The sequence below is a fragment of the Pipra filicauda genome, unplaced genomic scaffold (assembly GCF_003945595.2).
Source record: "Pipra filicauda isolate LSUMZ 115617 unplaced genomic scaffold, ASM394559v2 scaffold390_size662804_pilon, whole genome shotgun sequence".
Taxonomy (NCBI): domain Eukaryota; kingdom Metazoa; phylum Chordata; class Aves; order Passeriformes; family Pipridae; genus Pipra; species Pipra filicauda.
In genome coordinates this window covers 46,572-68,723 of record NW_024104521.1, presented here as the reverse complement: position 1 = coordinate 68,723, position 22,152 = coordinate 46,572, and the positions used below count along the sequence as shown (strand labels likewise).

General features: G+C 58.0%; 2 protein-coding genes across 3 annotated transcripts; one reads left to right on the top strand and one right to left on the bottom strand.

Moving 5' to 3' along the window:
* Positions 1 to 1,597: 1,597 nt before the first annotated feature.
* ZDHHC16 (zinc finger DHHC-type palmitoyltransferase 16) lies at positions 1,598 to 5,571 on the top strand. 2 transcript variants are annotated; one of them, XM_027721479.2, is made up of 10 exons: positions 1,598 to 1,949; positions 2,188 to 2,382; positions 2,616 to 2,704; positions 2,892 to 2,920; positions 3,099 to 3,232; positions 3,464 to 3,511; positions 4,099 to 4,184; positions 4,466 to 4,589; positions 4,663 to 4,733; positions 5,075 to 5,571. In XM_027721479.2, exons 1-10 carry the CDS (start codon positions 1,713 to 1,715, stop codon positions 5,175 to 5,177), a joined length of 1,116 nt encoding a protein of 371 aa, XP_027577280.2. In that variant the 5' UTR covers positions 1,598 to 1,712; the 3' UTR covers positions 5,178 to 5,571. The 2 variants fall into 2 exon arrangements, with proteins under 2 accessions (XP_027577280.2, XP_027577289.2); XM_027721488.2 differs by lacking the exon at positions 3,464 to 3,511.
* A 343-nt stretch (positions 5,572 to 5,914) lies between these two features.
* On the bottom strand, positions 5,915 to 22,149 carry MMS19 (MMS19 homolog, cytosolic iron-sulfur assembly component). Its single transcript, XM_027721469.2, has 31 exons — positions 22,006 to 22,149; positions 18,262 to 18,310; positions 17,424 to 17,524; positions 15,821 to 15,906; positions 15,329 to 15,403; positions 14,721 to 14,790; positions 14,401 to 14,529; positions 14,131 to 14,192; positions 13,783 to 13,869; positions 13,419 to 13,493; positions 13,061 to 13,138; positions 12,615 to 12,753; positions 11,005 to 11,159; positions 10,723 to 10,801; positions 10,362 to 10,487; positions 9,991 to 10,072; positions 9,555 to 9,652; positions 9,056 to 9,193; positions 8,668 to 8,823; positions 8,324 to 8,423; positions 8,070 to 8,172; positions 7,889 to 7,963; positions 7,640 to 7,766; positions 7,455 to 7,555; positions 7,323 to 7,379; positions 7,026 to 7,212; positions 6,831 to 6,913; positions 6,568 to 6,732; positions 6,428 to 6,487; positions 6,206 to 6,306; positions 5,915 to 6,120 (listed from the first exon to the last, which is right to left on the bottom strand). The coding sequence occupies exons 1-31, from the start codon at positions 22,106 to 22,108 to the stop codon at positions 6,093 to 6,095; spliced, it is 3,075 nt and encodes a 1,024-aa protein (XP_027577270.1). The 5' UTR covers positions 22,109 to 22,149; the 3' UTR covers positions 5,915 to 6,092.
* Positions 22,150 to 22,152: the final 3 nt, after the last annotated feature.

The following is a 22,152-nucleotide window of genomic DNA, read 5'->3' as shown; positions in this document are numbered from 1 at the left end:
GTAGGGCTAAAGCCACAGCTCCCACCCCTGGGCTGTGATGTTGCCCGTGGTCTTGGCTCTGCTGGTGGTTGCTGTCCCATCCCCGTGGGCTCGGTGCACCGCTGGGATGTGTGGAGGGCGATGGGGAGGGCGAGGGCCGGATGCCAGTGCCTGGCTGGGCAGAGGAAGATGTGTGGCTCTGCTGGAGCCTCCTCCCTGTGGTTGTGCTGCTGTCTGCAGAGGTGTCTGGGGACAGAGAGGGATCTTGCCCTGGAGCAGGGTGGCTGCCTCCCCTGTGGGCTCCCTGCTCAACAGCTGCTGGCTGTTATAGGTGAGGAAGCCTCTCCAAGGGACAGGGACATGCTGTATCTTTGGAGGGGAGGGCTGACCTCAGCACTTGCTGCTGGGTGCAGCATTTTGTCTCTTACCACAGTGACAACACAGGCACATGTGCCACCCAAAGGCTGCAGGGCAGGAAGTTGTTGCTCTACTTTGCACCTGATGAGTTTCAGGGAAAAGCTCTTGGCAGACTCATGAGAAAACACAGAGGAGAGGGTGGTGCTGGGATTTGTATATCCCACCTCTCCCTTGCCAGGGAACAGAAAATATGAGCAGGAGCCATACCTGGGACCTGGAGTGGGCTGCTGAGTCTGGGGTCCTCATGTCCAGCAGCTCCCAACTGTGGGATCAACCCTACACTCCTCAGGCAGGGCAGAGGAGAGCCCTGGCTCCTTTGTTAGTCCATCTGGATGGTGGAGAACCTGCCCTCGCCCTCCTTGCTGCTCCCCAGGGGCTGTGCTGGTGGGCACAGCAGTGCAGAGAGATGATCCCTGCCAGAGGGACTCTGAGCTCTGGCACCACTACCTGGCACTGCTCCAAGGCAACTGCTTGGCCCAGGCTCGAAACGTGCCTTGGCAGGACCCCGGGGCAGCCTTGCTGCTTAATATTGATGGTACTGCCCATACGGAGGCCCGGGGGCACCAGCCCTGCAGATCGTTTTCCCAGATCGGGTTCCTCGTCACTCCCAGCAGAGCTCCCGGTCAGGATGGGGGCTCAGCAGCCAAGGAAGCATCGGCCTGGGGCTGCCCCGGGGCCACTCCTTCACTGGTGCATGGCATTGTCTGAGGATCCAGGCAAGGAGAAGGAGGAAGTGTTGGGACTCTTGGAGTGGGGCTGTGAGGTTGAGAAGGGCACAGGGTGGCCTCTGCTGCTTGGTCCAGAGGCTGAGGTGAAAGGAAGTAGCATCCTACTTTTTGGGGTTATGGAGGGATTAGGGGAGGAGGGGTAATTCTGTACTGGCTTCTCCGTGTATGTCTTGTGTGGGTTCTCCTGTTCCTGAACCTATTGGGAAGTGCTGGGATCATCCCTGGAGCTGGCCCAGTATCCTGGATGCTCATGTCTTCTCTGGTTTCCTTTGAGTCAGACTCTCCGTGTCACTCCCCCGGCCCCCTCCCCGCTGGGAAAGACGAGATGGGACCAGAGAGCACCTGAGCCTAGATGCTGAGGGGCCTGTGCCCCCCGCTCTGCGCAGAGACACATCCCAGTGACACTGGCCCCACAGCCTCCCAGAGCCTGGGCTCAGCTCCTCTGGCTCTGCATCCTTGTCAGCTCAGGAAGCTGCTCAACTGGCATCAGCACATCTGGGAGGGGAGACCCTTCTCAAGGGACAGCCAGGCAGCAGGGCGGCCTGCCCACACCGAGCTCCTGTCCCCCCCAGGCGTGGTGTGGCAGGGATGAGGAGCCGGCAGCGGATGTTTGCCGCGGTGATGCGCCTGCTCCTCAAGTGCCTGCGGCTGGGCCGGCGGCGACGCTTCAAGCTGGTGCGGCAGGTGGAGCAGCTGTGGCACTACGGGCACCTCTGCCTCCGCTCCTTGCTCTACAACTCCTTCACCAACGGTGATGTGGTGCTGGACTCCCTCTTCGAGCCTGTCTACTGGCTGGTGGACCACGTCACCCGGTGGTTCGGCGTGGTGAGTCCCCTTGGCATGGTGACCACCTCTCACTGGGCAGGGCACACCCAGCACTGGGGCTACTGTGCTGCTGGGGCAACTGAGTCTCAGGAGTGCCTGTGCTCCAGGCAGGAAGAGAGCTGGGACCTCAGTGTGTACTTCATATTGGTTTCCTGTGGCCATGTCCTGCCCATGCCTCTCCCCAGGCAGTGAGGGGCAGGCACTGCCCACTCCAGTGACCCAGGCCCCTTTCCCATAGGTGTTTGTGGCACTGGTGATTGGGCTGACGAGCTCCATTGTGGCCATCGTGTACATCTGCCTGCTGCCCCTCATCCTGCAGACCTACACACCTGCCTGGATCTGCTGGCACCTGGCCTATGGACACTGGAACCTCATCATGATTGTCTTCCACTACTACATGGCCATCACCACCTCACCAGGCCACCCACCACAGGTGAGGCACTAAGTGGCAGCGTAGCCTCTCCCAGCTGGACACTGGGGACTAGCTACAGATGGTCACTGGGAACAGCCTGGTGGTGGTGTTGCAGGAGGCCTCCTCCAGATTGGAAACTAGGCTGGGCAGTGCAGAGAGGGGAGGCAGAGGGATCACAGGGGAGGTGAGGAGTGTGAGGTGCAGGGGACAGGTGCAGGGTTTAGGTGCACAAATCTCTTCTGACCTGTGCACAGGCCAAGAATGACCTTACCGGCGTCTCCATCTGCAGGAAATGCATTGCCCCCAAGCCAGCTCGCACCCACCACTGCAGCATCTGCAACAGGTAGGGCACCCTTCCTCTGCCCCTTTCCTTGCCTCCTGTCCCACAACAAGATAGGGGCCCTTCCCCTTTGCTCTGCTGGCTCATTGCCCTGTCTCTTGCAGCCCACAGAGCTGGGGGGGTGCCTGTCTCCTCCCAAACACAGCGCTTGCGCTGGCTCTGACACTGATGCTGCTCTCTTCCCTCCCAGGTGCGTGCTGAAGATGGACCACCACTGCCGTATCCTTCTGCAGTACTGACCAATGGCACTCTCCTGGGGGCAGCTGGCCCTGCTTTCCCCTTCTCTTGCTGCCCTACTCCTCTTGTGGAGAGTCAGCAAGCACAGGGATGAGTGGTCCCTGGGGTGGGTTTGAACCCATGGTTTGTCACGGTTAAGTACCTTTAACCCCAGAGGCAGCCTGGTTAAACAACTGTGTGGGACACTACAACCACCGCTACTTCTTCTCCTTCTGCCTGTTCATGACCATGGGCTGCATCTACTGCAGCATCAGTGGCTGGGAGATGTTCCGGGATGCCTATGCAGCCATCGAGGTGAGCAGGCAGGCCCCGGCCCTTACCTGCCATGCACTGAGGCTGCCTGGGCTCCCCAGGCTGAGCTTGCAGAGCAAGGCTGGGCCAGGCCCAACCATGTAGTGACTTTGCTTCCTCTCTCCCTCCTCCTGCGAGGCCCCCAGCTGCTCTGGTCCTGTGGGGGTGTGAGGGGAAGGGCCCCTGCCCCTCTCCTCTGAGACACATAACTGGTGCCGTTTTCCGTCCCCCTAGAGAATGAAACTGCTTGACAAGGAGAGACTGCAGGTGGCTGCCAACCAGGTGGGACATCCCTGCCCCCCAGCTACTCCAGGCTGTGTGGAGCAGAGCTGCTCTGCAGGCTGGGTCCTGCCTGGGGCCCTACTCTCAAGGAGTACCCCACATCAGAACCAGCCCCCATGCTCATCTCACATGTCAGAGAGCTGCAGCTGGCCAGGCAGCTCTGCTACAGACACTGCCTCCAGCAGCTTGGGGTCTGCCTCTCTGTGCACCCAGCTTCCCGGGGCTTGGGCTGGTGACAGCTGCTTGGCATGTGCTGCTCAGGCCACGGTCTCCTGGGGAAGCTGCAGCACTGGGTACACATCTCACCCTGACCGTCAGCTGCAGGGTCCTGACCAGTCCCATGGCTGCTCCCTTACTCCTTACCTCCAGCCCACTGCTCCTCATGCCTGTGCCAACTCTGGGTATCTGTCTGTCTGTCTCGTGGCTGTCTTAGGCTGCCTCTCCCTCACCCTGGCTGTTGTGTTAGTTCCAGTTGCAGTCCTTTCTTGCTGTTCAAGCTCTGCAGCAGTGAGAGGTGCAGCAGTCCCTGTCTGGCTTCAAGCCATAAAGCATTTTGGGTAATCCCCCCTCCTCTGATCCTTTTTCAGACCTACTACCAGACCCCACCACCCACCTTCTCCTTCCGCCAGCGAGCTTTCCACAAGAGCGTGGTCTACCTCTGGGTCCTGTGCAGGTGAGGGGGCCCAGGGGCTGGGGGAAACAGCATGAAGCCTGTGACACTGCTCACCCTCCATCTGCCTGCAAGCTGGCCTCGCTTGCTCTAGTGCAGACATCCCTGCCCTGCCAGCCTTCAAGCCACAGAGGAGGAGAAACAGTATCGCTCTGTCACAGGGGATTAGACAAGCCGACCCACTTATGCAGCTGTGGGTGTTGGGAGGCAGCCTCAGCTCCCGCCAGCTGCAGCACCAGGAAGGGAAGGCCTGAGGCCAACCTGCAGTCCCTTGTCATTCCCAGCTCGGTTGCACTGGCCCTGGGTGCCCTCACGCTGTGGCACGCTGCCCTCATCACCCGTGGGGAAACCAGCATCGAGCGGCACATCAACAGAAAGGAGAGGCAGAGACTGCAGAAGAAAGGCAAGGTGAGCACAGCCCATGGCTTGCGGGGCTGGCCAGTGCAGAGCCAGACATGATGTACCTCTCCCCATCCTGCAGGTCTTTAGGAACCCCTATAGTTATGGCAGCTGGGATAACTGGAAGGTGTTCCTGGGTGTGGATGTGCCAAGGTAAGAGCCCTAGGGAAGCCTCTGCCCGAGAAGGTGGTGGCTCAGCAGCTTATGGGGGTGTGGGGACAACAGGGACTTTCCTTGGGTAGCTGGGGGAGAGCAGCTCTGCACTGCTCTGGGCTTTGTAACGCACAGTAGGCCACATCTGCCCTGTGGCTCCTGAGTCTTGCCCAGTGACAAGGTGTGGCCTGCCCGGCACACCTTTGCCAAGAGAATCCCAGCTGAGGAGCTGAGCCATTGCAGCAGCTCAGGACATGGCTCACAGCCCTGGCTTGGCTCCTCAGAGCACAGAAGCACCAAGATTTCAGGTTTCGTCTGTGGCCTCACTCCTCTCCCCACAGGCACTGGCTCACCCGGGTCCTGCTGCCCTCTCCTCACCTGCCCCATGGGACAGGCCTGAGCTGGGACGTGACGGAGCAGCGCGCACCGCTCCTGGCCATCTGAGGCCCAGTGCTCCAGACGTCCCTCCCCGCAGGAGGGGAGCGCACGGGGACCCGCTCCACTGCTGCGGCTCCCTTTGGCCCAAGTGCCTGGCAGAAGGCTGGTGCTGGCACATATTGCTGACTGGGGCCAGAGCCACGGGAAACTCCATGGACAGTGTCGGTGCCTGGATGCCTGCCCTCTTGGCTCTTGGTGGCTGCAGGCAGCCCCGGGGGAAGGCAGCAGAGCTGCTGTTCCCCGCTCCAGCTGAAGGTGCTGCCCTCACTCATACAGGTACCGGCCAGCACAGGCCCAGCTCAGCTCTCCAGAGCGCTGGGCACAGAGGATGGCACCCCCGTCCCCCAAGTACTCCCCAGGGAGCCTTTTTGAGACCATCCACTAAATACTGTTTTTTTAAGAGTGTCTGGCTTTTTTTCCTTGTTGTGGGCACAGACTTCTGGGGATGAGAGGAGAGGGAGCCCCATGATTCCCCAGTGTGAAAAGAGGATAAAGGGCATATAACCAGCAGCACCTTAAGCTGCTCAACATACAGAAGGGCACTGAAGTCCCAGCCTGAGCTGCATGGAGACCCTGGGAGCATTACCAAAACAGATATATTTATTCCTCTGGCACGTGGGTTATCACACACCACATGTGTACACAGACCTGTCCTTTCCACTCACATGTGGTGGGTCTGTCCATCACTGTCCCTGGCTGCAGCAGAGGGTGGACAAGCCATGAGCAGCACAGCTCCTTCCCTGCTGTGGGTGCCGGGAAGGTGCTGCAGCGAGAGGTGTTTTCTGCTGGCCTCCATGCTTCAGCCCTGGCACTCCGGGCAGCACTGGGCTCCGAGGGTCCATGGCATCAGTTGGATGGCTTGGCAGGTTAGCAGGGCACCAGTCAGATTGTCGGTCAGCACAGGAAGGGGATGCAGGGCACTCACCTGCCTGGGCTCCCCAGCAGGAACCTGTGGGGACAGAGAAGGTGCCATCAGCTGTGTTCTGTAAACGCGGGCACCCTCCCCCTCAGCAGCTCCTGCCACACACACTCACCATTCCCCCCGTGCTGCCACTGCCTCCTTCCGCACCAGTCTCTTTTTGTCATCCAAAGGCTTGGCCAGTGCCCGGATAACTCGGGCCTTATATGGGAGTAGCTGTAGGACAGAAGGGGATCTTAGTGAGAGAACTGGGTGCTGGCTGCCCCCCAGGAGGTTTGGGAACCCCTTGCCCCTCTACATGCAGGAGCAGGCAGCAGGGCGCTGCAGGAGCACTTACCACTGGTGTGGGCAGGCAGGTGAGTGCATGGGCACAGCGCAGGGCAGCGATGCGGACAGCCTGGAACAGACAGGGCTGAGGGCAGCACAAGGGGGTGGCGGAAAATGGCACGGCAGGGAGGAAGGAGGGGGTGCACGCACCATGGTGGGGCTGGAGGTGAGGTTGAGGAACTTGGTGACCAGTGTGTCGACATGCAGGCTCATGATCTGGGGAGCTTCGAGCAGCAGCGGCTGGAGGCAGCTCAGTGTGGAGAGCTGAACCACACGGTCTGAGCAGGACAAGGCCTCAAGCAGGAGGGAAAGCAGCTGCAGAGAGGGAAGGATACAGGAGTCATGAATAACCCCAAACCATACACTCCGCAGTGTCACAGCTCCCCCTGCCTGCCGCCAAGGCTGGCTCTTACCGTGGGCAACTCTGTCACCAGCACAGGTTTGGGGAGGTGGTTGAGCACATGGGACAGGCCCTTCAGGTAATTGGCCTTCACGTCTGTGGAAAGCAGAGATGGTCACAAGCAGCCAGGAGAAGGGGGGGATGCTGGCTCAGGTCCCCTGGGTAAGGGGTCAGGGATGGTGAGGCCAGGCTAGGGGTGGCCTCTCACCGGGACCAGCCCTGTGGAAGCCCTGCACCAGCTTGGGGACGTTGTCAGTGAAGAAGCGCTGGCGGAACATGATGCGCACATCAGCATGGCAGCCCTTGTGCAGCACGTCCGGGGACTCCGCCATGAGCAGGGAGAAGCCGTCGGCCGCAGCTGGGCCCAGCTCCATGTCACCCAGCAGGCCCAGCAGCTGTGAGGGAGAGAGCCCTGAGAAGGAGTGCCCTGCTGCTGGGAGTCCGCAGCCAGATGTGGGGAGCAAGGCAGGTTTCTCAGACACTACCCAGCCCCACCACTGCCTACCTTGTCTGTCAGGCAGGAGCTCAGGGGGTGGTAGCGCAGCACCAGGGCTTTGGTCACCTGTGCAGGCAGAACAGTCAATGCCAGGCTGGCCCCTCCTGCCCCTCTGGCTCACACATCCAGGGTAGGCCTTACCCAGAGCAGCAAGGTGAGTGCCTGCGTTCGGCAGGGTCCCTCCGCAAGGCTGGGCTCCATCCTGTTCACTGCAAGCTGCAGGATCTCATCCAGCTGCTGCCCTGAGGACACAGAAGGGACAGGCTGAGCCATTCCCCCTGCCAGCAGTGGGCAGGGACCCACAGCATCTACCCCAGCTCACTTACCTGCGGGGTGCTTGTTCACCAGCCCTGCAAAGCACTTGGCAGCTGTGGTGGCTGTGAAAGGGCAGTTGCAGGAGCAGCTCAGTGCCAGCAGCTCCCGGAGCAACCATTCCTGCTGAGGAATTGCCACCTGGAAGAGACATGGATTGTTTTATGGCCCAGGGCTACAACTGCTCTCTCCTCCTGCCTGTGGACACAGGCTGGAGGGTGCTTGGGCAGGGCTCCTCTCCACCCTGCTCCCCACCAACATACATTGCGGGGCAAGGAGCAGACGAAGGCCATGAGGAGGGCGACCAGGCGTCTCTGTGCCTCCAAGCACTCCCCATCCTGTGAGGGAAGAACAGTGCCCATGTCAGAGTCCTTACTGCCAGCCTATGCCAACATCCTCATTCTCTGCCCATTCTGGTGCCCCAGCCCCAGTCACCAAACACACCCCAAAAGGCTGGAAGGAGCAAGGAAAACTGTTCTGGGGTAGGAAGGAGACCTCTCCATTCAGAAAGAGGGGGACCACATGAGACACGCTCTGGGCAGCCAGCCTAGGAGAAAAGAAATGTTGCAATGTGCTGCTCTGGGAGGGTTACCAGAGCTCCTGAGTACCTCCCAGGAGGCACAGATGGCAGCAGGGGGCACACAGCCTGCCCTCTCCCCATGATGGAGTGTCCAGCTTCCCACCCAAGCATCACTCACTCAGGGCTCAGGTGAGTGGTGGCAGCGCTGATGACAGGGACCATGGCCGCCAGCACCTCTTCCTCCAGCAGTGCCTTGCCCAGCAGCTGGTGGGTGCTCTCTGCAGGTAGTGGGAGGAAAGGAACTTGCTGGAGCCTGCTGTCCAGAGGGAGGAGGCAGGCACAACTCACTGAACCCACACTGGACTGGGGCAGGGCTCTGGGGCAGTGTGATGGAGCAGCAGGGCCCACAGTCACCCATGGGTGCCAGAGGGCATCAGCAGTAGTGCTGACTGCAGAGTCAGGGACTCCAGAGAGCCTGGGAGCTGCCTGCCCTCCCCTCTCCCACTCCAGCCCTACACTTACCTTGCATGGCTGCCTGCACAGCCATGGCCAGGAGGCATGGCACCACCGTCTGGTGGAAGTACCAGCAGCCCTCTGCATCCTGCTGGCACTGCAGGGCCACACGGTGCAGGCTCTGGCACACAGAGACCACGTCCTGGGTGTTCCCAGCCTTGCTCCCTGCAGGGCACAGTCACCATCACATCAAACAGCCTCAGCACCCAGCCCCCTGATTGGCACCAGGAACCCAGGACAAGGCAGCTCTCCTGACTCCCACGCCACTGGTGGGATTCACAGCCCAGCCCTGGGCTCCTTGCACGACTTCCAATCTGACTCTCCCAGCCATCACCAGTAACAGAGGTAGCTCCTGCCCAGACACACTCCATGGAGCTGCCTGCTGTGGCTCCTTTACCTTTCTGCACCTTCTGGAGATGTTGCAGCAGGACAGGGACAGTCTCCCTCACAATGCTGGTGTGGGTGGACACGGCTGCCAGGGCCTGCAGGCAGCGCTGCTGCAGGGAGCAGTGGCTGTGGGAGCTCTCCTCCCGCTCTGAAGAGGAAACACACCTCAGAGAGGAACTGGGGTGACCCCAGGCCGCCTCGCCCAAGGGCAGTCAGGGACCAGACCCTGCCAGGGTGGATGAGGTGAGGCAGCACAGCAGACCCAGCCTGTGCCAGGCCCAAGGCACTCTGCCTGCTGCAGCTGGGCAGCTCCTCCCCATGAGGGTGATCCTGGCCACATGGGCTGGCTGCCTGACAGCCACAGCCTTCGCTGTGCCAACACACTGGGAGTATCCCAAGGAGAGCCACCAACCTACACCGTGTGGCACAGCCCCACTGCCTGGCAGGAACTGAATGGGGACAGGACAAGCTTCACTCCAAAACCAGACATTGCTCCCTCTCAGCCCTACCTGACTGCAGCTCCTTTTCAAGCCTGGGTACCATGTGTCCAGAGAAAACATTTGGGTAGATGGGGGCCAAGGACCCAGCTGCCTCCATCGCTGCTTCACTGCCAGGATGGGAAGAGAGTGGGAAAGATGACACGAGGAATACAAACTTGGGCCTGCTTGTACACCAGCTGCACAGACCTGAATGTGCCTCCAGAAACTCATTTCTCAGCAATTTGTCTTTTTCACCCTTCTGGCAGGCAGAGCAGAGCTCCCTGATTTGACAGGCCCAGACTTTCTAATTTCCAGCCCATGAATTGCCTGGTTTATCCCACATGGTCTTTTAGTTCAGAGAGCCCCTGTGCCTTCCCCAGACTATAGCCCGTCTCTGCAGCAAAGCCAGGATTTGTTCCTCCTCCCAGAATGTGGGTGACTGCAGTGGTGCCAGCCCATCTCTCACCTGCTCTGGGAATCCTCCTCATGAAGAGCGAGACGGATGAGGTGATCCACAACCAGCTCCAGGTCAGAGGAAGACAAGAAGCCTGGAACAAGAGCCGTAGAGGAATACTGCCCTCAGCCAAAGGCAAAGATGCCGATATTCTGGCCAGCATCCTTCCCCCTCATCCAGGCTAGCAGCATCACAGCAGCATACGAAATGCCAGAGATACAAAGTACTCAGCAAAGACAGGCAAGAGAGTGACCGAGTGTCCCTAGTGCTCATGGCTTAGGTAGAAAATGCTGCGACTACTACAGGCAGCAGACAAGGACATCCCATCTCCCAGAAGAGTGTGACACCTCCCTCTGCCTCCCCAAGGGAAACAAGGCACCAACCTTGTAGGGAGCCCAGGAGAGTCAGTGCCTTGATCCCAACCAGCTGCAGCTGCACACTGGGATCCGTCAGCGCCGAGAACACCACAGAACAAACCAGGCCTTGGAGTGACAGCAGAGTGCTCTCATCTGGAGAGAGAGGCATGGTGTCACTGCACAGCCACCACCACCGCACCTGACAGACCCTTTCCGGGGCCCTGCAGTTGACACCCAACCATGCAAGGATCCCGGGAGATGGCAGGGGGTCGTACATGCAGCCACCCTTATCAGTGAACTTTCCTTGTCTGTCAACATACAGGAAAGTGAGGTCAGAACCAGCAGTCCCCGGGACACGGGTGCCTCCAGAGGAACCAGCCACCCTCACCTTCTTCCACATGTCCCCACTTCTGCTGCAACTCAAGGAAGCCCAGCAGCATTTCCAGGATTGTCCTCCTCTGGCTGCTCTACAGGGACACAAAGGCATAACCCAGATCACCCTCGCTGCTGGGACACAGCTGCATCTTGGCCCAGCGCTGAGAGGCCACAGGGTGCCCATGGGACAAGAGAAGGGCATCCACTTAGACACCCTGCTCCCACCAAGCGCTGCATAGCCGATGGATGCACTCAGCCCCACTGCCTGTGCTGGCAGAGCCCGGGTGCCCCTCACCTGCGTGTGCTTGGTGTACTGCTCCAGCAGCAGGGGCAGGACACTGTGGGTGACACGGTAGTAGGTGCGGAGGGAGGCACCTGCTGCTGCCTGCAAGAGTTTGGCACTGGGCCACACCAGCTTCATGTCAGGCTCGCACAGATGGTGCCTGCAATCTGAGATAGGCTGGGCGTCAGCTGCACCGGCGCAGAGCTCCTCTGCCTCGCGTGCAGGGAGGCAGCTGATAGCTGGGCTGGGACGTGCTGCTGGGGCGCAGCTCTGCACTGCAGCACAGCCTTCCTATCTGAGCAGCTTCCCACAGCTGCAAGCACATAGCACAGCTTTGGACACCCAATCCCAGCAGAAAGGAAAGCAGCTCAATCCCCTTCTCCTCCCTTCCTGCTGCCCACGGCTTGGACAGGGGCACTCAGTGCTGGGTCAGGAACTGGCTTGAGGGCCGGGCCCAGAGTGTGTTGGTGAACGGAGCTGCATCCAGTTGGCAGCTGGTCACCAGTGGCGTTCCCCAGGGGTCAGTGCTGGGCCCAGTCCTTTTTAACATCTTTATCGATGATTTAGATGAGGGGATTGAGTCCATCATCAGCAAATTTGCAGATGACACCAAGTTGGGAGGGAGTGTCGACCTGCTGGAAAGCAGGAGGGCTCTGCAGAGGGATCTGGATAGACTGGAGAGATGGGCTGACTCCAATGGAATGAAGTTCAACAGGGCCAAGTGCCGGGTCCTGCACTTTGGCCACAACAACCCCCTCTAATGCTACAGGCTGGGCACAGAGTGGCTGGAGAGCAGCCAGGCGGAAAGGGACCTGGGGGTGCTGATCGACAGGAGGCTGAACATGAGCCAGCAGTGTGCCCAGGTGGTCAAGAAGGCCAATGGCATCCTGGCCTGCATCAGGAACGGTGTGGCCAGCAGGAGCAGGGAAGTGATCCTTCCCCTGTACTCTGCGTTGGTGAGGCCACACCTCGAATATTGTGTTCAGTTCTGGGCCCCTCAGTTCAGGAAGGATATTGAGGTGCTGGAGCGGGTCCAGAGAAGAGCAACGAAGCTGGTGAAGGGACTTGAGCACAGGTCCTATGAGGAGATGCTGAGGGAGCTGGGGTTGTTTAGTCTGGAGAAGAGAAGGCTTAGAGGTGACCTCATCACTCTCTTCAACTACCTGAAGGGAGGTTATAGCCAGGTGGGGGTTGGTCTCTTCTCCCAGGCAACCAACAATAGGACAAGGGGACATGGGCTCAAGCTCTGCCAGGGGAGGTTTAGGTTAGATGTTAGGAAGAAATTCTTTACAGAGAAGGTAATCAGGCATTGGAACGGCCTACCCAGAGAGGTGGTGGATTCACCATCCCTGGAGGTTTTTAAAGAGATTGGACGTGGCCCTTAGTGCCATGATATAGGAATTGGAGTTGGATCAGGGGTTGGACTTGGTGATCTTGGAGGTCTTTTCCAACCCAATCTATTCTATGATTCTATGATTCAATTACCTTGGAGAAGATGAAAGTGGCTGTGAGGGCTAGAAAGAGAAGAAAGGCTTGAAAGAGAAGTGGAGGGCAGATCTCTAGCTAGGAGGATGCTTTCAGGCCTAGCTGCTCAGGACAGGGTAGGTCTCTCTGCTAGCTACCTTGCAGGATGCTGCTGAGGAAGGAATCCAGCAGATCCTCGGCATCGGAGTTGAGCACGGAGCGGGAGAGGCAGGCAGAGAGGGCATGCAGTGCAGCCAGGCATTCCGTCTCAATCTTTTCACTCGCTGTCTGGAACACCTGCAGGAGAGGCCGTGGAATGACCTGAGCTCCATCCTGATCCCAACCACAGGCTTCAGGCTTTGAACACAGGCTGAAGGGTTCAGGCTCTCGCCTCACTTCCCACGTGATTTGAACACGTGATGTGAGTGTGGCACATCCAAGCCCCAGGGACATGCTGATAGGGCTGGCCTGTCCCCTCCACTTCTCAGTTGGAGCTGTTCAAGGTCACAGGGGCAGGTTGCTGGGAGATATGGGGCCCACCTGGTCTGGCCATGAGCTCCTGCTCAACAGAAGCCCAGCTGTGGTAGAGCCCTGCAGTACTCACCTCTCTGCGCAGGGATGACCAGAGGCTGGGGAGGAATTCCTGCAGCTCCTTCTGCCCGTAGATGGCACAGCAGGCAGTCTGCAAGAAGGAGCCAGGAGAAAACATCACAGAGAAGCCAGTATCAGGAGGACACAATGCAGGGACACTGCCCATCCTGGCAGGCTCAGATTGAGCTGCACGAATCACTCAAGAGAGAGAAAAACAGGAAAGAGTGATGCAGGCCAAACCAGGACTCTGGAACTTGTGGGTCTGCAAGGGAGAGTCTCTGGCAGGCAGAGACAAGGGCTCAGAGCTGGCTGGCAGCTGCTGCTGCCACAGGCCAGCTGTAGGCTGAAGGGAGTAGGGGAGCCCTCCTTACCAGAGTCTGCAGGGAGTCAAGCTTGGCACTTTGCAGTTCTGAGTCCAACTTCTCAATAAGCAGAGGGAGAAGAAACTGCAGAGAGAGGCACTTACATTCAGTCCACCCTTTGCACCACCTCATCCATGGCCCTGCAGGACTGCAAGCTCAGCCTCTGCCAGGAGAGCAGAGGTGGAGAGGTAGCTGCAACAGGCAGATCCTTCCCAGGAGCACTCTCTCCATGCCCAGTCCTAGCAGAAGACAGAGTGCCCTACTGCAAGCTCCTGGTCCCAGTTGCCTGCATCCCACAGAGCCACAGCAGGAGCTGAAGCACTACTAAAGGCAGCCTGTGCTCAGGGAACAAGGGTGCTCAAGAACCCCCTACCTCAGCAAATTGGGGTGTAGAGGCCAGTACAGCTCGGAGACTCAGGATCAGGTCTTCTCTCTGGATGCCATGAGGATCATTGGGGGGCTGGAAAGGAAGCAGAGAGCAGGTCACCCACCAGTCAGGAAACATCCCAACCCAGCCATCAGCCGAGGCTGCATCGCCTCATCTCTAGCAAGGCAGCAGCGATGCCAGTCACTGCAGTCAGCTGTGCACCAGCCTGTCCAGCTGGGTACCACAGCTCAACACTGCCAAGACTCTTGCCCACCCTCTCCTCCCATTCCACAAAGGGGACACAACCCCCTGAGAAAACACCAGAAGGTATAGGCACAGGGCAGACTCACTCACTGGAGTAAAATCAATAGGGAAGTAGCAGGATGTAACTTCAAACAGCTCCTCCACAAAGGGACCTGCAGGGAGGAGAAGAGGGAGTGAGCAGAGATGCTGGGCAAAAAAGGCCCAGCAGCTGTGTCTAGCACCCATGACAGGCTGGCTCTGCAGCTCTTAAAGCATGTCAGGGACCACCCCGCTCTTGGCCAGACCCAAGAGCCATCCCTCTAATGGCTCAAAGAAAAGGGACACGTCTCCCAGTCAGCTCAGCAGCAGGCTCATGCTCACCCAGGGCATAGTCCTTGGTAATGAGATCACGCACGATCTGGAAGGCCACCAGCAGATTGCGGGGATCCTTCTCTCCGTCCATGACCTGGATGAAGCCAAAGGTGAAGTCGGCACCCAGGCCCTTCAGCTCTGCAGAAAGAAGGAGCATGAGCAGGTGCAGGACACCAGACCATACCAACATGGCATTAAATCAGCCCAGTTTCCCCAGCCCCACAGTCCTTTTCCAGCTCTCCCAGCCACAGAGCCCTTGGAGAAGGCAAAAGTGAGCCATTTTCCCAGTCTCAACAACCCCAGAGTGGTTCTGGCATCTACCCCCTCACCTTCCTCCCTGGTGCTCATGAAGTTGGTGATGATGCTGTAGACTGTGTGTCGGTCCAGCTGCAGCAAGGACTGGAGGGAGGAGCAGAGCAATCAAAACCAGCCTTTACACAGGGCAGCACCACTGCCCACCGGCAGCACACGCCCTTGAGGAGAAGGCAGGACCCCCAGAAGCTCAGCTGCTGCTTCCTGGCATGCAGATCCCATTTATCACATGTAAAGTGTGCACATGCCTATGCAATGGCACCTGAACATGACTGTGTCCATCACTGCATGAATGCACCATCAGTCACATCAGGGCCATGCATTACGTTCAAGGCACTGCCAGCATAAACAATCCTAAACTGGAGGAGAATTGGGCTGGGGGCACTTAAATATAGCCTGGAGAATGGAGCCAAAGGGCATAATTCCCCCAGGGCTGAGAGAAGAGAGGACAAGAGCCAACCAGGATCCTCAGCTGCTGTCTGCCTCTCGCTCTACAGTGACCCAATGCTGTCTCTAAGCTCTGCAGAAGCACTGCACTGAATGTGGCCTGTCCTCAGGGCAGGCAGGCCATCCCCAGACACACAGGGAACAGGGATCAAGGAAGATGAGAAATCACATTGCTCACCTGCACATGTACCTCCTGGAAAATGGCTTTGAGCACAGACACCGCTAGCCCTGGGGACAGCACCTCACACATGCTCTGGGAACAGGACAAAAAAAAGCAAGAATAGAAAACCATTATGGCAGCCACATAACAGAGCTCCTGCCTCCACACAGCAGCTGCCTGCAGGATCCTCTCCCATAACAGGGAGAGCTCACCACCCCCTCCCCAGACAGGACAGGACAAGATGCCCATCATCTATGCTGTTCCCCAGGGTAGCCAGGGAATCCTTGCCCCAGTACCAGAACAGGGCAGGAAATCCAGGTAGTCTCCTCTCCCTGGCTCCTCTGCAAAGGGCACAGCAAGAGCACAGAGGAGACAGGGCAGTGCTGCTAGATGGGCTGAAAGAGATGAACCCTGCTTGACATGCTGCTCCAACCTGTACCCAGGTGTTGCACCTCCCAACACCATTCTGGAGTGCATCCCTGCACTGTGGGCTGGGGAGCACAAGCTCACCAGGGCTCGGAGTCCCTGGAGCACTGATGGGATCACCAGGTGATGGTCCTGCAGCCGGCTCTCATAGAACAGGACGAGATGCAGCACTGTCAGAAAGAGACACCAACGTGTGTTAGCCACAGGAAATGCAGCTGCTGTGTGCTGCCCCCAGCTCAACTACAAGCTGACAAATTAAGAGCGAGCACATCTTGCATTGCTAAATGGGAAGAACTGCCACTGTTGGGTGCACCCACCTGGCTCCAACAACCGCGCCCTCCCCCCGTGAGCAGCCCACGCGTGACCACAGCAGGGCAGCAGCAGCCTCTGGCTGCTGCAAAGATGCTGGAGCTGCCCGAGAGGCGTTTGCCCTGGCCTGTCCAGACATGTGCGGCAACAGAGCGGCAGACGTCTGCTCAGCAGAGGCTGGAGGATATCGTCGGGTGGGGCTCAGGATTGGAGCAGGAGCTCCGGCTTCCCAGCTTCCTCGCACTTGGCTCCACAACACGTTCCCAGCCCCTGAGTCACGGCCACGGGCACCTTCACACCCCGGCCCTGGGGAGTGGTAGCAGGAAGCAAACTGGAAGAGCCGGCTAGCAGCATCCTGTGCCCACAGCTGCTGCAGAAACTCACCCCTCCAGGAGGCAGCCTGACGCAGTGCTTGAGAAATGAGCTGCGTGAGGAGGGACATGAGGCCCTAACCCAGCTCACTCCCCTTGCTCAGCTGCCTGACTCTGCCAGGCATCCCCACTGAACCTCCCCTCTTCTGGCTGCCCCTCCAGAGCACCCCAGTTCCCACCACAGTCATCACACCCGACTCCAGCTACTCCAGTAGATAAGTCTCTATGCACAGCTGCTCTTAGCCCTGCCTGGCTCATGTCTGAGCCTTACAGAGAGCCAAACGCTAAGGACTAAGCACCTTTTACTTCCATACTTCCCTTCCTCCACCTTACTTACTAGCTGGGCCCCAGTCTTGCCAGCCTGCTGGCAGAGGTTCAGCTTCCCATCTGCAAGGCTCCCAGGTCCAAGCTAAAGTCTGTCAGCATTTACTGGCCTCCCCCACTGCCAGCCAGTTGCTATGGGGCATTTAACAGAGCCAGACCTTCTCCTTGCCTCCATGAACAGGGCATCTTCCTCTCCCCACTCCGGTCCCCCACTCCACTCTCATCCTTACACTGATCTCCCCTTCTTCCCAGACCCCCGAGTTAACTGAGGTTCCCCCTGAGTTAACACGGGCAGGCTGCAGGGCTGCAGCATGACTTGCTGTGTGAAGGGCTGTTTTCCTGCACTGAATCACCACCCAAGGATTTTTGACACAGAGGTGTGTCCCCAAGGTGTCCCACGTGGCGCTGAGCACACCGGGGTATGCAACACTGTCACACTGTCAGGGGCACCCTCTGTAGCCCAGGGCTTTGGCGTGTTCAGAAAGTGACCCGAATTGCACGGTGAGGTTGGCAAAAAGGCTGCAGCGTGAAGCCTCATGCCCTCCTTGAACTTTGATTCTTGACAGATGTGTACAAAGTTGTCATGGTGCTAAATCAATCCCTTTGCCAACTGCAGGACAGAAACTTTAGTGGCACAGGCTTTACCCCCAGCCAGCCACTCGAGGGCCCAGAGCAGCCCTTACCTTCCTTCTCCTGGAGCATGGAGTAACACTGGAGCAGGACTTGTGATAACAGCTGGATGCCTCGCCCTCGCGTCCGAGGATCTGTGTTCTCCAGGCAGAACCTAGGCCAAGCAGGGAGAAAGCCCAAGGGGCCTATTGTGAGCAGGGACACCCAAGCAGGAAGTACATCCTGAGCAGACACATTACAAAAACAAAGAGGTGCCACTCTCTGGGCAGGGTGGCCCAATCCTGCCTGACTTTCCAGCAGGGTGTGAGCAGACTCCTTTGCCCCTGATGGTGCTGCATGCACCTGGCCCCAGAGCCACACAGAAAGAAATCCAGGTCCCAAAGGAGGACCAAAGAAATTGCCCTTGCATGATGCTCCGAAGATCACAGGGGTCAAAAAAGAGTAAAACCTCTTACAAGCTGGGCAAACTCACACCCCCCCCCTTGGGAGAAAAAAGGCCAGGCCATGACAGCTTGGAAACAGAAGCAAAAGCTGAGTGCCAGCCAACTCATGACACGGTGCTGTGCAGCTGTGTGCTCAGGCAGCTGCTGCTGGGGACAGCCCCAGCTGAGAAGTGCCCTGCAGCTCGCTGCCTGCCACAACACCTCCCCTCGGTCCTGGGAGAGCATCAAGAGCTGCTCCAGCTCTTCTCTTTCTCAAACAGCTCCCATGTCTAGGGAGGGTAAAACACCCTCTGCTGTGAGCAGACAACATCCTGCGCACTGTGCTGTGTCTACCAGTGCTGAAGCTCGTCCTGGATGAGCACACTTTTCCTTCTAACTGTGCCTCCTCCTGGGAATGTCCCCTGCAAGGCCCTTACCTGATGTATAACATGCATAAAGCTTTTCTTACCCCAGGGCTTCCACAAGCTGCAGCACTGTCCACTTTCCATCTTTCACCCCTGGAAAAAGGAGGTAATGAGAGTGAACCAAAGAGACTCCCAGACTATCAGGCAGGCATGGTGCTGGAGATGGATGCTGGGAAGCATCCTGGCACCATGCTGGGAAAGGCTGTTTGGTGCTGGTTCTTCACTAAGCACTGAACGAGCCATGTGCACTTAGTTGGTGGAGCTGCCTCCAGCCCTGCCTGCAAACACGTCTGAGACCGAGAGCTGCCTCGACTGGATCAGAGCTGAGAGCAGACAGCCAGGGGAGAACCTGCCTGCATTTTGCCTCTACCCTCTCCCCAGGTAGGGAGAGGGTACAGCCTGGCTGTATCCATTACCAATGTGTGGCTTCTGAGAGAAGCCTCACTGTGCTCCACTTTGCTGACACACTAAAAACCACTTGTCCAATGTGAGCAAACTGGGAGGAGACAGAGGGCAGCTCCCCAGGTGCTTCCTGAGGGAGAACTGGCCGAGCAAACAGCCCAGACAATAGTGATCACCCAGCTTCCCACTTTGGCTCCATCACCTCCACACTGTGCTGAACAACACCTGCACAAACTCCTTCCAAGATGGTGGGCAGGGAGAAAGGCAGAGGTCAGAGGAAGACAACATGCTAGGACTCCTGAAGCCTGTTTCCAGCTCTGACTCAGACACCTCATCAGGTTGCCTCATTCACCTCCTGCCTCCATATGCTTGCAACTCAACTGGGGGAAGAGTCACTCCTCAGGAGGCTTTGGTAAGGACCTGCTGCATCCTACAAGAACCTTTGCAGAAGGGCAGGTTGTCCGTTCCCACCCCCCACTGCCATTCCGTTACCTTCCCAGAAGGAAAGCGCTGTGTGTGTCCTCTGGTCTGACGTGGGGTGGGAGACAAGGGATTGCCTTACCTTCAAACCCCCTAACCTGCAGCTCAGGTGGCAAGGGACATTGCTGGGAAACAAGCAGCACCCCTCACTCGCTATGCAGATAAAACAGCACTCTGCCTCCCCCAAAAAACAACCACCTTCCAGACACCAAGACTCACTGTCTTTTCCCAGGAGTACTTCTGGGTATTCCAGAGGGCCCTGCTTATCCTTCCACCCTGTTGAATCTACATGACTGACAGGGCACACCCTCTCAGAAGCCCAAGGCTTTCCCAGGCCTTGTCCCAGCTAGTGTCTCCCACTCTTGCAAGCATTTATTGTCTCTTCCTAAGCAGTTAATTCCAGTATTAAGTCACACTGTTCATCAGAGAGCTGTCTCTGAGGATGGGATGACAGTGTTTTCTGACAGCAGGCAGCCCAGACTCCAGAGATAGAGCTTCCAATCCCACCTGATGCAGCAGGGAGAGGCAGCCTGGACTGAGGGACAGAAGAGATAAAGGGAGCTGTGCAGAAGAAGAGCCCAGCAGGTTTCAAGAGTCGACAGGCCCAGACTGAACAGGGGGTGCCTTGACTGACAGCCATAAGGTGCTGGCAAAGTTTCTTGCAGAATAACAACAGTGAAACAGCAAGCAGATGCTGTGCACCAGCTAAAGCAGAGTGGGCCACTGGGAGAGCTTGGATGGCCCCTCCACACCCAACATCCCACTCTGCAAGCTCATGAAGAGCCCTCAAGTCTCTATACCACCATGGAGAAGGTCTGAGATAAACGCTGTCTCTGCAGCCAAATGCTCTGCCTCTCTGTGTCTGCAGAGACCAAAAGCAGCTTCTACACAAAGCTGCTGGTTCCCTACACAACAGGAAAGAGTTGCAGTGTGATGATCAAATCACAGCCGGGTACTGTGAGCAGCAGCAGCGAGGTCAGCAGCCCCTTGGCTCAGCTCAGGGAGGGAGTTCACTCTGTCCTCAGGGACCTGGCTGTGACCACCTTCACCTCACGTGGCGTGGCCACCCGGCCCTGGCAGGACCTGCGAGCACAGGCTCTGCTCCCAGGCAGTGCCGTGGTGTGAGCGCAAGCACAGCTGACTGGACCTGCCTCATCAGCACAGCAGGCACATGGTGAGCCCGAGAAACTGCTGCCTCCACATCTGGCAGCAGCATGTATGTCCCCAAGGTTAATGATGCACCTTGAATCCCAGCTCTCCCTGTACCAGGAGGGGTTGCCTTCCTGCTCTGGGATTCCTGTAGTCCCAGAGGCAAAACAGAAGCGTATCAATCACCCTGTGCTAGACTGCTACTCTGAACCAACCTGTTCCCTTTCCTAACAGGTCTGTCCCCCCTTTCACACAGTGTCCTCCTAGGTATTAATCACTTCTGCAGGCCTTCCATTCTTGTCTTCCCCACACCCTCAAAACACGAGCACAGCATTCACAGGGAACGTGTGATGAATTCTGTAACAGTGGTATCCTTCTCTCCCCATCTTTTAATAAAGACAAGTTCAGTCTCCTCCTGCTACCCACTGACCTGTGCAGCCCAAGCTGCCTGTGACAGCACCAAAGCCTTTATGCCACTTGCCAATTTATGCTCCTTTTAGTCTTCAGCAATACACAGGGAAGCTCAATGTGTTTCTTCCAACAATTACACAACAGCCATGAGGTTAGAAAAAAACCTTCCCTTTTACTCAAGGTGGTGCAATTTAATCCTTTCTGATGTGTGGTTCTGTGTGAAGTCAGAAGGGCTGAAGGACACTTCCCAGCCCCCCACCCCGTTTGTCCAGGTGGGTTTGTCACAAGTGCACAGTCTGAGGAGAGCTGAGAGGGGAGGATGGGCAATTCCCTTTGTATGTCTTCCAAGAGACAAAGCTTTCTCTGGGCATTTATGTAACACAACCACAGATGACAACAGCAGTTATAAGGTTATCCTTCCCTGCATCCATCCTAAATATGCCACAGACCTTGTGCAACTCTTCTACAATTTCTTAAATGTCACACAGTTCATAGCAAGTGAATTTCTCCAAATTTCCTCAGCATTTTCTTCACTCCATGTCACACAGGCCACTGGGTCACCTTCCCGTTTTGCCAGCTCATCTCATCATCAAGATACCATGGATCAGTTCACAATCCATGAGCTTTGGGAAAGGTCTATAAGCTACCCCTCTGTATAATGCAACCTACATACTCTTTCTCTGCTCTCTCAGCTCCTTCCTGAAACATGCTAAAGCCACTGCCTAGAAACACAGACATGTCGCCTTATGCTTAGAAAGCCAAGGTCCAGAAGCTACAACTTCCCTAATGTAACAAAGTCACCAAATTGCTGCTCCAAGCAGAAAGACAAATTATCCAAAAGCCTCAAGCCCTGCTAGGAAAGGAGGAGAAACCGTAGTGAGGGCAGTCAGAGCCTGGGCCCCAGAAGCAGGGGCCAGTACAGCAGTCACCTCCCACAGCACCTCAGCCAGGCCAGGAGCTCCCTCCCCACTGGCGTATTCAATGCCACCCTCTTTTCCCTCACCACTGGAGCCCCCCGCTGCTGTCCCACTCCTGCCCCATGTGTCCCTCCCAACGCCCAGCTCGCACGGCAGCACAGCCTATTCCCTTGTGCCCTGCCCCACACAGCAGCGCAACCCACGGCCACGCTCTGACTCGCTCCGCTCCGCTCCTCCCCTCCCCTCCCCTCCCCTCCCCACCCCGCCCCACCCCACCCCGCTCCGCCCTGCCCCACGCTCCCCCTCAGAGCCCTCCCCACACCTCTACATGACCCGCCCGGCCGCACCCACGCCCGCCCCAGGCCCAGCCCGGCCCCGCCGCCGTGCTCAAGCCCAAGCCCGGCCCTGTGGCCGCACTCCGCCCGCTACCTGCCGCCACCTCCGCGGCGCGGCCGTCCTGCTGCCCGGCCACGAAATCCCGGACGGAGGCGGCGAGCGGCTCCATCCCCGCCCCGGCCCCGGCCGCCGCCATGACACCCGCGCGCAGGGCCGCGGCCTGGTGTACCCCCCGTGGTC